Below are 14,912 nucleotides of genomic sequence, written 5' to 3'. Positions count from 1 at the left end.
AGCAGCTGAGGGCGGGGCGGCGCAAGTCCCGGCACTGCAGGGGGCTGGAGCCATGTCCAGGAGGCGGCTGTGTGCGGGCACATGGTGGAGGAGGCGGCAGGGAAGCAATGGGCATGGTTGCAGGTAAACAGGGACCTGCCCTTCTGTGCCTGGAGCCCCTGGGTGCGGGTGGAGCCGCGGCCACACTAGGGTGACCAAATGTCCCAATTTTATAGGGACAGTCCCAATATTTGGGCTTTGTCTTATATGGGTGCCTATTACCCCCACTTGAGCGTTGCCAGGTGTCCGATTTTTGACCGGAATGCCCAGTCGAAAAGGGAGCCTGGTGGCTCTGGTCAGCACTGGTGACTGGGCCGTTAAAAGTCCGGTTGGCATGGCTGGTAGGCTCCTTACCTGGCTCTGCGTGGCTCCCCAGAAGCAGCAACATGTCCCTCCACTCCTAGGCAGAGGGACGGGCAGGGGGGCTCTGCGTGCTGCCCTGAACGCTGGCTCCGCAGCTCCCATTGGCCAGGAACTGCGGCCAATGAGAGCTGCGGGGGTGGTGCCTGCGTGCAGAGGCAGTACTCACCACACGGAGCCGCCCCTACACCTAGGAGCCAAGGGACATATCGCTTCTGGGGAGCCCCCCTGAGGTATGCACTGCCTGAAGCCCTCTCCCTACACCGTCTCCTGTACCCCAACCCCCCACCCCTGAGACCCCTCACGCACTCTGAACCCCTCATCCCTGGCCCCACTCTGGAAACCACACCCCCAGCCGGAGCCTTCACCCCTCCTGCACCCCAGCCCTGTGAAAATGAGTGAGTGGGGTTGGGGAGAGCAAGCGACAGAGGCGGGGGGATAGAGTGAGGGGGGGGGGGGGGCGCAGTGTTCGGTTTTGTGCCACCGTGATTAGAAAGTTGGAAACCCTACCACGCCTCCCCATCCTGATTTTTCACACTTCACACTTATCTGGTCACCCTAGTCCAACTAGGCCTGAGGCAGCGAGTTAAGTGGATCCGGTTTCCTATCCTTTCGTTCAAGTGGTGCCAACACCGGGCGTGGCCCTGAGGTGATGGGGCGGGGCTCGCTGATTGCCGGTGACATGGGCGGGCCAGGCTGGCGTCCCGGGGGGGGGGAGCATGGATGGATGGCGTGAAGTAATCAGGGTGTAGTTTCGTGTCCCCGTTCGCCCCCCGTAGCCCGCTCGCGCCTCACTCCCCCAGCAGGTGCGCACGGAGGACCTTTCTCCCCCCCCAACAAGAGTCGGGCAAGAGTCTCGGGGCTGTGGCGCTCTTACGTCTCCGTGTCACGTGACAGATCCCGGCGTGCTCTGTCATCCAACCGCGGATGACGCATACGGAAGCGCTGCGGCTGCTGCTGATTCTGCCACGGACGGTTGTGAGGCTGCGGCTCGCGCCCGAGTCTGTTACGCGAGGAGGTGCCACCAGTGCGCATGCGGCTCGGAAATGGAGCTGTGAGTGGGGGGCGCGGGGTGGGGGTGTCTTGGGCTCCGGGCTGTGCCCAAGGCGGGGCGGTCCCTCTCCCCGCCCCCACAATCCCCCCATCCTGGTCCTTGCCCTGAGCGCTGGGTCCAGGTGTTGTGTCATCCCCCCCCCCCGCTCCCCGTGAATGACCCTCCCCGTGCTGCACTGGTAGGCAGCGCTCCCGGACCTGCGCAGAGCCCCCCCCCACACACACACACACACGGGGGTGGGGGACTCGGGCAGGGCTGTCCTAGGGCCTGTGCCCTACGGCAGGCCAGAGTAAATGTTCCCCACGGTCCCTGCTGGCCTTGTGCTCTGTGGCCCTCCCCGTGGTGTTTCCCCCCCGCGCGCCCAGCCCACCCCTGCTGCCGGCGCCCGGTGTGAGACAGTAACCCCGGGAGAGCGGTCAGCAGCCTCGCAGCTGGCTCCTGCGGGAACGTAACGGGGAAGCAAAGTGACCAGCCGGCTCCCCCCGGGACCGTGGGGTAGGCAAGGAGTGTAGCCTTGGACAGGCTGCTTTAGCGCGTTGCCTGCTTCAGTGCGAGCACCCTCCTGAATGTGTGTCCCCAGGCATCCTCTAGAGGCTGTTCCGATCTGGGGTGGGGGCGGCTCTTGTTCAGTGGGGATGTGCGGTTGAGGAGAAGTTTTAAGTCCTGTTGGCCTGCTTGACTGGCAGTGAGAGGAGGTGTGATTGGGTGGGAGAAGGAGAAAAGCTGATGTGTTGGACGATTTAAGTTGTTGTCCCTTTAGCATTGTGTTTTTAAGTGTATTTCAAAGGTGTCCAGAGCCTTGGATGGGTGTCCTTTGGTGTGGGGCTGTTTTTAGATAGAAATGAAAGGAAAAGTTATAGGAAACATCATCTAAATCAGATCAGGCATTGGACCTAACTTCTAATTAAATAGTAACTTGATCCTCGAGGCCAGTGTTTCTCAACCTTTTTGATACCAGGGACTGGCTTGCTGCCTTCCTAAACTGTGTCAGGGAGATCTCAGGGACTGGTGCTGGTCCACGGACTGGTTGCTGAGAAGCACTGCCCAGGTGAATGCGGATCTCTTAGAAAGGCTGCTTTGGTTGAAGGGCCTGCCAAGGTGTTTGAAGATGTATTAGATGTGCAGTTATAGGTTAGTTTGCTGTTGAATTCTAGGGCGGTTCTGTTTTTTGTGTTTACCTACATATGCTGTTTTCTGTGTGCAGACTTTATTCGGGAATTAAGGGTAGAATGTTTGCTACTTTAGGCAAACTTGGAATGTCACAATCATGAATTGCTAAACATTATACTGCCTCTAATACAAACCTGGCAATACTCACTTGGAGACAAGTCTTGATTTTGACAGTCATATAACATAAACATAGTGTTGAAAGTCTCTTTCCTTTGTTGAAGGATTTTGCATTATGTGTTTCAGGCCAGGTCTATGCTATAAACTTACATAAGTATAACTATCGCTCAGGGGTGTGAAAAATCCTACCACCACCACCGACTCCGCAGCTCCCATTGGCTGGGAACTATGGCCAATGAGAGCTGCGGGGGCGGGCAGCGCATGGAGACCTGCTGCCCCCACGCCTCTGGGACCGCAGAGACATGCCAGCCGCTTTTGGGAGCGGTGTGGGGTCAGGGCAGTCGGAGGGGAGCCTGCCTTAGCCCTGCTGCACCGCCGAACTTTTAGCGGATGGATATCGCAATCAACTGGCAGAGGCTCTGGGATCGACCAGTCGATCGCGATCGACTGGTGACCACTGGTCTAAAGCGTATGTAGGTCATGCTAATACCGACTATATTAGTACAGAGTTTCTGGAAATCCTGAGTCTTGGCACCAGAGGGTTAATTCTGAACTTTGTCCCTTCCTGTATTTCTGTGCCCTCCACTGTATGTTGGTGTGTGTGTGTGTGTGTCTTTAACTTATCCAGTGGTACAGGAAAATGTCTCTAAAATTCACCATTTGAACATACACTTGCAGACCAAGCCAACTTGCCTAGTCAAGGATTCACTTTTTCCTTTCCTAGAGGACTTCCATATTATTTATTCTCTGGAAAAAAAATTCAAATTGCATGTTTAAGTGGGGAGCTCTTATGGGGAGACTGTTGTCTTGCATTTATATATTTAATATCTTTCATCCTAAAGTTTCTTACAGATTTAGCAATAAATATATATAGGGGTCACTTTGCCTACCACTTTTGTGCAGCCAACTCTAGGTTAGAACATGTCAATTTAACAGTGCAGAGAAACTACACAATGGTTTTGGGGGAAAGTGAAGAACCCTGTACTCAATTAAAGTTCTAGAAATTATTGTAGACTGTAACTATGTTAATTTGAATTTGGCTGAGGAGGAGTTGTTATTTCTACTCTTTTGAAAAATGCTGTAGAATGTTATTGATTTACAAGTGGCTAGGATGTCTGTTTTTACCCCTTAAAGGAAAAATGGTACCTCCAAAGCTAATGTCTCCTAGCACTGTGCTGAGCTAGGTGTAAGTTCAACATTAATTTAAATTCCACAATGTAAACTTCTGAATTGCCAACACCACTTCCTGTCAGCATGTAGATACTCCTTAGTGTGTTAATACTATTCAGCTACTAACATAGCCTGACTCTACTTGAGCTCCAGCAGCTTCACAGCAAATGTCTGCAGAGCTGGTTGATAGTGTTTATTATTAGATAATACATGTTTAGAAGGTGTCCCATGACCAAAGGCCTCTGGATCTCCAGCACACAGAATATACAAAATAAGCAGCCAAAGTAAATTATACTTACTTTTGTGGCAATGCAGAAAAGTATAATTTTGAGCCCCGTAACTTGCAAAGTTTTTCAAATATCCTCCCCTCCACTTGGCTGACAGGTTGATCTTAATGACAGTTGCATGTTGTTATATGTAACCTGCTGCATTATTATCCATAAATTCACTATCACCATATTACAGTATCTAGGATTTTCCATTGAGATCTGCAACTTGGGGACAAGACTTTCAGTGGCTTGGTGACTGGCCGTAGTTGGATAATTATATTTTTTAGATCAATTATTGGGAATATTTGAGTATATTAAGAGAACCTTTGTTGACTGGCCAAATCGTAAGAATCACTCTCTATTCTAGAAGCTAAAATAGAGTAACACAGAAAAGGAGAGATGGTGGAGAGTTGGTGTAGTCTTGTATCTGTCAGTGACCAGATAACAAGGATAGGTTGGCCTGCTGGAAGTAAGTAGGGATCATTATATTAAAATCCCTTCCTCAGACTACTCAAGTTGTGGACATTGACAGAAAACTTTAATTCAGGAATAGTGTGAGATCACAGCTGCTTTCATGGAATGGGAAAGATTATTGGTAATGTTTCCTCCCAAGATGATAATACCAAATCCACTACTAGTTTCATGGTGGGCAGTTTAGGCAAGTATTAAGCACCTTTATACTGACTTTGATATTTACCTTGTTGCCTCAATCTAACTTTATCACATTTCTAGGCTCCTTTTTGTCCTTCTGCTTCATCTAACTCTGAGCTATTCTTGATTGGCCTTAGTTCTTCCTTCAGCCCTAGCTATTCAACTCAGGCCTTGTCTACACTGCCACTTTACAGCACTGCAACTTTCTCGCTCAGGGTGTGAAAAAACACACCCCTGAGCGCTGCAAAGTGGCAGTGTAGACAGTGCATCCGCGCTGGGAGCTGTACTCCCAGTGCTGGTAGCTACTCCCCTCATGGGGGTGGGGTTTTTTTTACAGCGCTGGGAGAGCTCTCTCCCAGCCCTCTGCCGCAACTACACAGCCTTGTTATAACGTTGCTAGTGAAGACATATCCATAGTCTCTGTTAGTGACCAAGACTTTAATAACTTCCTTTCCTCCTCCCCAGCCTTTTTTTTAACTTCGTCTCACTGATAGATACAACCATTTCAAAAGCTGTTTCCTCCTTTGTGATTTTGATGTCCTCATTTAACGTGTGCTGCCAATCCCTGTTTGATTTTTTTATTATCCTTTATCCACCTGCATGTTTTTGTACATTTGTAAAATTCTGTTTTTGTTATTTGCAACATGCTCAGAATCAATGGTGATACTTCTAGTATATGAAACAGCCATTAAGACCAGTTATTCTTATTTGGAGAGAACTGAAACTGTTAAAAGAAGGAAGGAATGAAAAAGTGATTGAAATGGATAGTCCAAAGTTCATATTTTGTTTACAAAGGCTAAGTGGACTGAATCTAGAAAAATGAGAAATTCTAAAGTATATGGATTAATAATGTTGCCAGCTGGGACAAGAAAAAAACAATGGAAGAGGACCTGATACAAGTGAATAGAAAAGCACAGAGTATCTCATTGTATGTGGTCAACAAATTTACCAAACAGCTTCTAACCAAGGCCAGTACGAAAGTGGGTGGTGAGGGCAGTTGGGTCCAGGCTCAGCATTCTGCTGAAAAGCCAAGTGTGCATCTCCTATTAGCCCTCCCTGGCTGTTGCTGTGGTGAAAGGCAGCATAGACATGCGTGCCTTAGCATTTCCTGCAGTGTGCTGCCCCTGGGCCTTAAGGGTATGGGAGCATCTTTCTTTATAGGCTTTGACTGGGAGGTGTATGATTAAAAAAATAGAGCTCCCCTTCCCTTGCTTGGCCTCTGGGTGTGTCATTGTTACTTGAACATGCAAGTTCCTGTCTGCTCTGAAAGATGGGAATCGCCATTCTCAGACTTGGTAGATCTCTGCCCCCCCTGGTGGGAGACAGGGGTTTTGTTCAGTGGTCTGCCCTTTATGAAGCATCTAGACAGGTAAAATACTGGCTACAGCTGTACTCTCCTGAACAATTTCATTTGCCATTGGTGAGAAAGCAGGTGTTTCCGAGCTTTGTTCGTGACAGTGTGGAGACTTAATAGCTCAGGAGATTGGTATGGGAATACAGAGCATCTCACCTCCAGATCATCTCTTTCAAATCTGACCCAGCCTGAGAGTCAGATTTGAAAGAGATTATCATTATAACTGTTTGGTAACCTCTGTGAAATTAGTTGTCATGTTCAGTTTGTGGTGAACAGATGCAGTATTACCTGCTCCATCTGCTTAAAAATACTGAGATTTTTAAAAAGTGGATTGTTTGTTTGTTTGCTTCTGGTTTTGCATCTTTATGGCTTCACATTTTTAAACTCTTCTCTGTAACCATAAGGGTTAGAAATTTAGTTTACATTCAAATATCAGCTTTCATTCTATTTTTGTCACAGGACCCAGGAGCTGGAGCTTTAAAGAAAAACACAAAATATTGTGAGACTTGTGATAAAATCACGAGAACTGGCAGCAATGTAGGTCTCTGCATCACAGTTTGATGCCCTTTTTAGATGTATTATCAGAGGCCTATGATTGAGTCTGTATGTTGCTCACATTTCTTCATCCTGAATTCAAGGCTCTGTACAACTTTTTTCTGCTTGCTTTTTCTGCTCTCATTTTCTCCTCATCTCACTCCTTTCACATAAGTCCCCATGTACATGCTCCCTTTATTTCCTTCTTCCGTTCTCATCTTCATGCCTTCTTCTATGCTTCCCCTTTTGCTTAGAACAGTCTTTCTTGTCTTTCAGCCCCACTTCACTGAAATACTTCCTTACATACAGAACATTTATTTTCAAAGCCTTTCAGTGATAACTCACCAGTAACGGAAGTTTAAATTATTTTAAATAAATATATTGGTGAAAGATGTGAAAACCGCTCACACTGTATGCTTAATGCCCCATGCTCCCCAAGAGAAGTATCCCCCTTCTCAGTATTTGCTGTGTTCCTCTTTCTCCCCAAGTAGTCTTTTGTCATTTTTTTGTATTTTTAATACAAGATTGTAAGTTCCTCTCTTCTCAGCAAAGCCCATGTTGCCTTATTCAGCTGTAAAATACTTTGTACACCTATGACACCATCTAATAATGAGTGAACATAAAAATTGAACTATCATTTGTAGAAGTGGTTTCTGCAGGGCAGGGTGGGGAAACATGCACGGTTGTTGCCTACATTATCTCTGTCCTATGAGTAAATAAAGGACCTACATGTCCCCGGTTGTCAAGCCAGCTCCATGAATATTGTGAGTGAAGAGTCTTGTTACTTTACCTGAGGATTGTGGATACTCAGAAAAACATTAGTTTTAGCTGCATTTTGCGTCCATGTTAAATGCTTTGAAATCTCTGCTGAAATGAGGAGATAAAAGTATGCATATGAAGAAATGATAAAACAATGTTTTCTGTGATCCTGATATTAAATTCCTCAGGATATTCTACAACTGTCTAAGTAGCTACCTGTTATGATGCATGTTTATTTATTGCCCAATACAGTCTAAGAAATATCCAATGTAGGACATTCCTAATTATGCAAGAAATTCTGGGCAATTTGTAGAATTGAAAGCCCTTGGAAAATTACAAATAGCACAACATTGTGTCAGTCTATTCATATCAATGCAATATACACCCATATAAACAGCTTTAAACCAGTATAAGTGTGTCCACACAAAAATTTATTCTGACTTAGCTAAACTGGTCAAGTTAAATCAGTGCAAAAACTGTATGTAGTTTAAATGAGAAACTTAAAGGGACATTGTCAATTTAAAAACCACACTTGTCTAAGAAACTTGTGCCTACTTTTGCAAGTGAAGATTTATGTATCTGAAAGGTCAGAGAAATATTTTTCTTATGTACTTTTATTGTTTGTGCATTTGACAACTTCCTGTGGATAGTTAGTTTCACTCTTTTCCCTGTATAGTCAGCTAGTCAGTCAGTTTCTCCTGTTTTGTAGACCTTTTGCACAGCAACAGGAGAGACAGAGACACTTAACGGGCCTTGGACTGTCAGTGCAAGGTGCTACCACAAGAATCCCGTAAAGCCAGTTTGTGCAAACTTGCAGTGTGGACAGTGACTCATTTGCATCCATCCTTACACCTACATCTTTGTTCTAAACCTGACTAATGCTTCGCTTTCCCTGTGAGTGAACTAAAATGAGCAGATAAGTTTCAGCTGTTTAAAACGTCACACCTCAGAAAGAAGCATTTCATTAAATACAGTATCTGCATTACAATTGGAATTGCAAGAGTTAAGACATCTTTTCCAGCAAGTGCTTTGTAGACCAATGGTGTCCATAGAACACAGTTTGAGAGCCTCTGCTTTAATGTATTTTTATACTGTATTCCTCATGATTAAAGTGCCTTAATATTCTTAAAATTTATTAAGCCCAAATCTGTGATCCATGTTTCCTTGACATGAACACTTACATACAATTTTGATTCAAATAGTATCTCCTTAGCATATTGGATCAAATTGTAGAAGTAGTTGCCGGTGCACATATACTGTACATAAGCCTGAGCATCCTTAAGCTGGACGCAGCCCTAGATAGGGCCTGAATCAAAATACACATCTGAATTGCAGATTGAACCCATCTTTCTAATGGGCTGAACACTTCAAACTTTGGGAAAGATCAGATTTGAATCCAGAGTCTGAACCTACACATCTAGCAGCATCCAGGTCTGGGGTTTGTCTCATCCCATTATATAGATGAAGTTCCAGGATCATATTTATACAAAAGGGGTGGAAAGCTGACTATATACATGTATCTCAGTTAAGCGATACAGGTCACCAGCATCAGCTTTCGCTCTTATGGTTAGAAGTATGGTATCCTCACAATACCCTGTGTCAAGTATCAGAGGGGTAGCCGTGTTAGTCTGAATCTGTAAAAAGCAACAGAGGGTCCTGTGGCACCTTTAAGACTAACAGACATATTGGAGCATAAGCTTTCGTGTGTGAATGCCCACTTCATCAGACGCACTCCAATACTTCTGTTGGTCTTAAGAATACCCTGTGTGTGTCTGTATATCAGATAGTTGAGCTCAAATATAGAACTTTTTTCTGTCTGGGAGGAGTTAAGGAGGAGACTCTTTCCCACACTTAGATCTTAGGCTAGCAGAAAATGCTTTTGGCATGAAAGGAATGGTAACTGCTGTTTAAAGTACTAGAACAAGAAAAACTTCACGTTCTTTAGTGTGCAGTATTTTCAACCTCTAACCACTTAGAAAAAAAATCATGAGAGTTGGCGATACTGAGTGTGCGTGGCTAGAAGGAAACTGTTACGCTTGCTCTGTAAAAGTGCATCATTGATGGATTCTTCTTAGTATTCCCACATTGCCACAGAAATTGTTTTAATTTTTTTTATTATTGAGGACTGGCTGATGCAGTCTCTTTTTACAAGTGCCATTACTGAGTGCTAATTCTGGGCTTTCTTTTGCTTCCTGCAGGTTAGCACCAATGCGATTGTATACACTGTCCAAACGACACTTTGTTCTGGTCTTTGTTGTATTCTTCATTTGTTTTGGTTTGACAGTCTTCATAGGAATTGCAGGTAAGATTATTATTGTCTTTTTTTAAAACTATGGCTGTTTCTATACCTTAACTTGTGTAAATAACTTATTCTCCACAGATTTGCTCCAGTGTTAATGAGGCTAGTGCCTTGAGATCTCTGGAGCTGTACATAGCTACAAGTCTGCATCTGATGTTTACAGTTTTTTTCTTACATATGTATTGAATAGATTTCCTTGCTTAGTTGTACAGTTTCTGTACTGAAGTAGATGCTAATTAAGCAAATGGTGCATTTAAGATTAGCTAAATGGAAGATTGATGTGTCTAAGAAGCCTTGGTCTGCTGATTACAGGTGGCTAATACCTGCATACATTTGGGATAGAAAAGCAACATATTAAGAGGAAGTATGGTGATTAAAACACAGGACTGGGTGTTAGAAATCTGGGTACCATTCATGGCTGTGATGTTACTCAAAGTGGCTCTGTGAAAAATGGCATCGTGTGGTGTTCCACCTCCCGTCTCAATGACTCCATCTCAAATGTGCTCAATTTACAAATAGAAAGCCTCTCCTTTTACTTGTGTGTGTGTGTGTAACTGTCAGCCCTGCAACTGCAAATTCAGCTTGAGATCTGAGAATCAAACTGCATTCTTTAACTTGTACAGCTTCAATAGTACAAACAATTTACCACTCATTTATACTAATGCAGCCCTGTTGTCTCAGATTATGCCCTTAGTTACAGCTGTCAAACCTTATTGCCTTCAGTGAGGATTATGCAAGTGTAGCTAAGGAAAATAGCTGACTCTGTAATTAGAATACTGTGCATTGTTCTGATGCACAGGCCAGAAAAGAATCCAGTTTATTCTTCCAGAGGGGTGTGCCTTCTGCAGAGCTGGCAGTAGTAAATACTTTGCAATAGTAAGTGAGTACACATGAGCAGATCTCTTGAATAAGAAGGTGTAGCTTTTTACTTAGAATCACACTTTATCCTCTCTCTGCCTCAGTCTTTCCATCTGTAAAATGGTGGGGATAATACTCTGCTTCCCTATGAGGGTGTTGAGAATTAATTAATTGTTTGTAATGCATTGGATGGAAGGTGACATAGAAATGCAAAATATTTTTGATAATACTGTAAAGTGGGCAAACAGCTTTTCATTAATAAATAGTAACTGAGTCTCCAGTTTAAAATGTGGCTGAAGGTCTGTGTTACTCTGTGGGGGCCATGTTATGTTCCAGGATTTTGGAGGCTGAGGGTCACTTGTGGAGTGGTGGTGGTGGTCTTGAGAGTAGGATCGGGGGTATCTATATCATATGTTATGGTGTTATTTTGGTAACATACTAGACAAGAATTCTAAATTCATTCTGGCCATCATGCAAATGAAGAAGATGGAAACATTTTTCTGTTCAGTGCTGCTGAACTTTGCCACACTCAAAAGCTGCTTTAAAAAAATGAACAAAAAATAACTGTAGCATAAATGAGCAAAAATCAGCCATAAAATAGAACCGTCTTAGATGCTGTTAGTTTGTCTCTTAAAATTTCAGAACCAAACTAACTGCCATCATCTTCATACATAAGAGTGACGTTGCTGGGAGGTGCCTGGGGGCAAATTAGGGCAATGCATGGTCCTTAATGTGATTTTTTTGTGAATGTAGTTTTCAGATTACATCTTTTATGAACTATTAAGCAAGAAATGGGAATGGCTTCATTAGAGCTGTTTCTGACTCAGCTAAATAATTGGGCCATATTCTTCTGTTATGTGTGCTACATTCAATTCTAATTACTTGATTGGGACTTGCAGGCATGTGACAGCTGGCTTTGACTAATAATGGGCAAAGCAATGCTCTCGTAAAAGTGAAAAAATTGAGCTGTTCAGGCCTAATGAATGACCGTTCTCAGTATGGAATTTTGTTATTAGTGTGTTGCATTGCATCTACTTGCATGTAGCTCTGATGATGTGGATGCCCCTGTCCCATGTAACTCTGCTGTTGTAAGGAATTCATGGTTCTTTGTACCCTGTTGGAAGTGTGGTCCGACCTTTGATTTTCTTCAGGAATTGGTGGTGCTGTGGGATTCTTATCCTCATGAGATTGCTTTGGCAGCCAGGTGTGTTGACAGGGCATGGACCCAACTCATTATTATATTGATTGATTTTTGCTTTTAAAAGGACTTACTTGACCTTGTGAGGAAAAACATTTGATCTACCTTTTTATTATGCTCACTTGCAGAGTCCATATCATTCTTTTAAAAAGTACTTTCTGAGTGCATTTTGGTTTTAAAAACTAAACACCTAGCTGCACATTCCTGAGCAAACCTACAGAAAAAACCTGGTCTGTCTGTAAGAGTTTTTTTCCCCCCTTTCTTTTAAGCAAGGAAACATTTCAGTTTGTTGTTTAAGGGAAACTGGGGAGAAAATACTTGGGGGGGAGGGAGGATTGTAAATTCTTGGTAAGCCCCCAACTATTTTTTCAAAGTGCACCAGAAAAATACTATTCTTGATTATAAGACCCATAGTTCACATGCTGGTCATAACAAACACTTAGATACTTGTGTGAATACCTACCTGTGAAAAGAGAATATACAGCATTATGGGCCCTTAAGATTGTGATATATTTTTTTCACTAGTTGGTAGCACTAGATTTGTTTTACTCCATTATTAACAACCCCATGTTCTCTATATGGGGGAGGGGTATGCACAGTGCAGTGCTCACTAGTTAAAGTTGTATGACATTAGTGAATATCACACACACACACACACACACACACACACACACACAAAAACTGAGCAGACTGAAAGAAGCAAGAGGGGATGTGGTGGGAGGGACTTGAGGGTATGTCTGCTGTCTCTCACTTGTACATTCTATTCCACACATCTAGTGTGTTTACCTGCAGTACTGGGAACTGAGTAGGAGCCTTATTCCTACGTGAGAGCAGGCGTTCCTTTAATTAAAGATGTCTGCTGCTCTGATCTTTGTAACCCAGGACCTGGTTCAGATCTGTTGTCTCTAAGAGGCATCCATTCTCCTCCCCTTTTCATGGTTCTTTCGTGCTAGTTCTGGGGAGTAAAGAATGCAGAAGAGATGCAAGTTGGCCTATGAAGATGCTGAGCTTGTTTTCTGTGCTGGTACAGTTTTTCTGCTCACCTACCTAAGTTCTCCTTAATTCTGTAAAGGTTCATTTTCACTGTTTCTGTGAGGCTGAGTGTATAATAGTTTGTTCATTATTCTTTAGTTCCATGACTAGAAGAGCCATTCAGTCTGCTGCTTTAACAAATCAATTTAAATGTCACTTGTTGAAAACAACATCCATATCTGCAGTAGAACCTCGATAAAACCATTCACATTTTTTATGTGTATAAGGATCAATTTATGTAAGGTTACGTTTACGTCATGGAGGTCATGAAAGTCACGGAATCCGTGACTTCCAGAGACCTCTGTGACATTCTCTGCTTGCTTCAGTGCCAGGGGCTGCGGGACTCTGGAGCTGGCAGCCAGTGGGGCCCTGGCAGGGTTCCAGCGACAGGTGACAGACTCCTGAGGGGGCCCTCCTCAGGGTTCCAGCAACAGGAGACAGCCTTGTGCGCAGGTTGGGGGAACCACCTCAGGCGAGTGGCTGGGGGTTTCCCATTTTCTCTTTGGGAAATATGATCACCCTGCAGTTTCTAGCTCCCATGGATGCAGAGGGGGAACCCCACAGCTCCCAGCCACACAGTGGTGGGAGAAACCATGGAGCTGCAGCAGCAAAAGTCACAGACAGGTCACGGCTTCCATGAATTTTTGTTTATTGTCTGTGACTTTTACTAAAAATCTTAGCCTTAATTATATGTAACCTAGACACAAACATAGGTAATTCCCTTCAACGGGCCAAGATGGTCAAAATCCAACACTCATTCCACTAATGATCATTACTGTAACCACAAGGCATGCAAATGGTGCACTGGGTACTCTAATGCTGTAGGGCAACTTCAATAGATCTCTCTTCCCTAATAATGCCTCCTCACTTCTACCTCTAGACACAAGTATTTACCACAGCACCAGTCTTTATTGGACAGTTACAAATAATTTATTAATCACAAACATAGCAGAGTCAATTTTAGTTGGGGTGGGCTGTGAATTTTTAATAGGATTGTAAAAAAAAAAAAAAAAAAAAAATTAGTTGTAAGGAAATATCTAGTGTCTTATTTGAATGCATTTGTAGCATGTGGTAGAGTAGGGATCTGGGACTTGGCACTCCTGACTTGTAGTCCTTGTTCTGCTACTTAATTGTTGAGTGGCCTTGCATAGCTATCAAGGGACTTGCCCCTCAGTTTACACATCTATAACCTGGTGTAATATTTGCCTGCTTCACTGGGGTATTGCTTAACTAATATTTGCAAAGTGCTTTGAATCCTGAGATTAAAGATACTTCAGACTTGTATAATTGTCTTACTATGATGTCATTATTTATGGATTTACTTCAGTACTGTCTTCTCTCCTTTTGACTATCATTTAGGTCCTAGTGTAATTGAATCCACTGCAGTAACAGCTAAATTGAATAACTTAAAGGTAAGAACTACATTATATTGTTGTTACATGGCAGGCACTGATGACTTTATTTGTTAAAAAGTATTTTATTAATTTACACACCTGCTTAAGAAGTAAGATTTTAAATGAAAAATTATATTTTGATATATCTGTGTGTCGTGCTTTCCAACTTGCACGAGAATTCAGAATTTACTGGCTAAATTTTCTCGGATTAGTGCTTTATGCTGCCTCATGAGTAAAGCTCCGTGTTTGTCACGGAGGTCATGGATTCTGTGACCTCCATGACTTGTGCAGTGGCTGGTGGGCCTGGCCCGGGGGCAGCTTGGGCAGCCCCTGGGCCAGGCGCAGCGGCTGCTGCTGGAGCAGTCTCTGCTCCCCCCCACACACCCCCAGCAGCAAGAGTTTGGGTGTGGGGGTGCTCAGGGCTTTGGATTGGGGTGCTGAGCAGTGCTTACCTGGAGGGGGGGGCTCCCCCCCCAGCTCCTAGCTCCATGTGCTGCCTCTGCTGGCAAGCACCACCCTGCAGCTCCCTTTGGCTGTGATTCCCGGCCAATGGGAGCTGTAGAACTGGGGCTTGGGGTGGAGCGGAGGCAGCAAGTGGAGCTCAGGAACCGGGTAGGGAGCCTTCTCCGCCCCCCCCCCCCCCCCCCCCCCCCC

General features: G+C 44.3%; 1 protein-coding gene across 2 annotated transcripts in view; it reads left to right on the top strand.

The window, feature by feature from the left end:
* The first annotated feature begins 1,379 nt into the window (after positions 1 to 1,379).
* Positions 1,380 to 14,912, top strand: part of TMEM181 (transmembrane protein 181) — a 48,093-nt gene continuing 34,560 nt past the window's right edge. For both annotated transcript variants that reach the window (XM_026649730.2, XM_026649731.2), the window contains exons 1-3: positions 1,380 to 1,453; positions 9,676 to 9,779; positions 14,224 to 14,276. In XM_026649730.2, coding sequence (XP_026505515.1) covers positions 1,446 to 1,453; positions 9,676 to 9,779; positions 14,224 to 14,276 — 165 coding nt within the window. In that variant the 5' untranslated portion in view covers positions 1,380 to 1,445. The remainder of the gene's footprint in view (positions 1,454 to 9,675; positions 9,780 to 14,223; positions 14,277 to 14,912) is intronic.

The sequence above is a fragment of the Terrapene carolina genome, unplaced genomic scaffold, assembly GCF_002925995.2.
Source record: "Terrapene carolina triunguis isolate 2854851 unplaced genomic scaffold, T_m_triunguis-2.0 Scaffold85, whole genome shotgun sequence".
Lineage (NCBI taxonomy): Eukaryota > Metazoa > Chordata > Testudines > Emydidae > Terrapene > Terrapene triunguis.
This window is presented reverse-complemented; position numbering and strand designations above follow the sequence as displayed.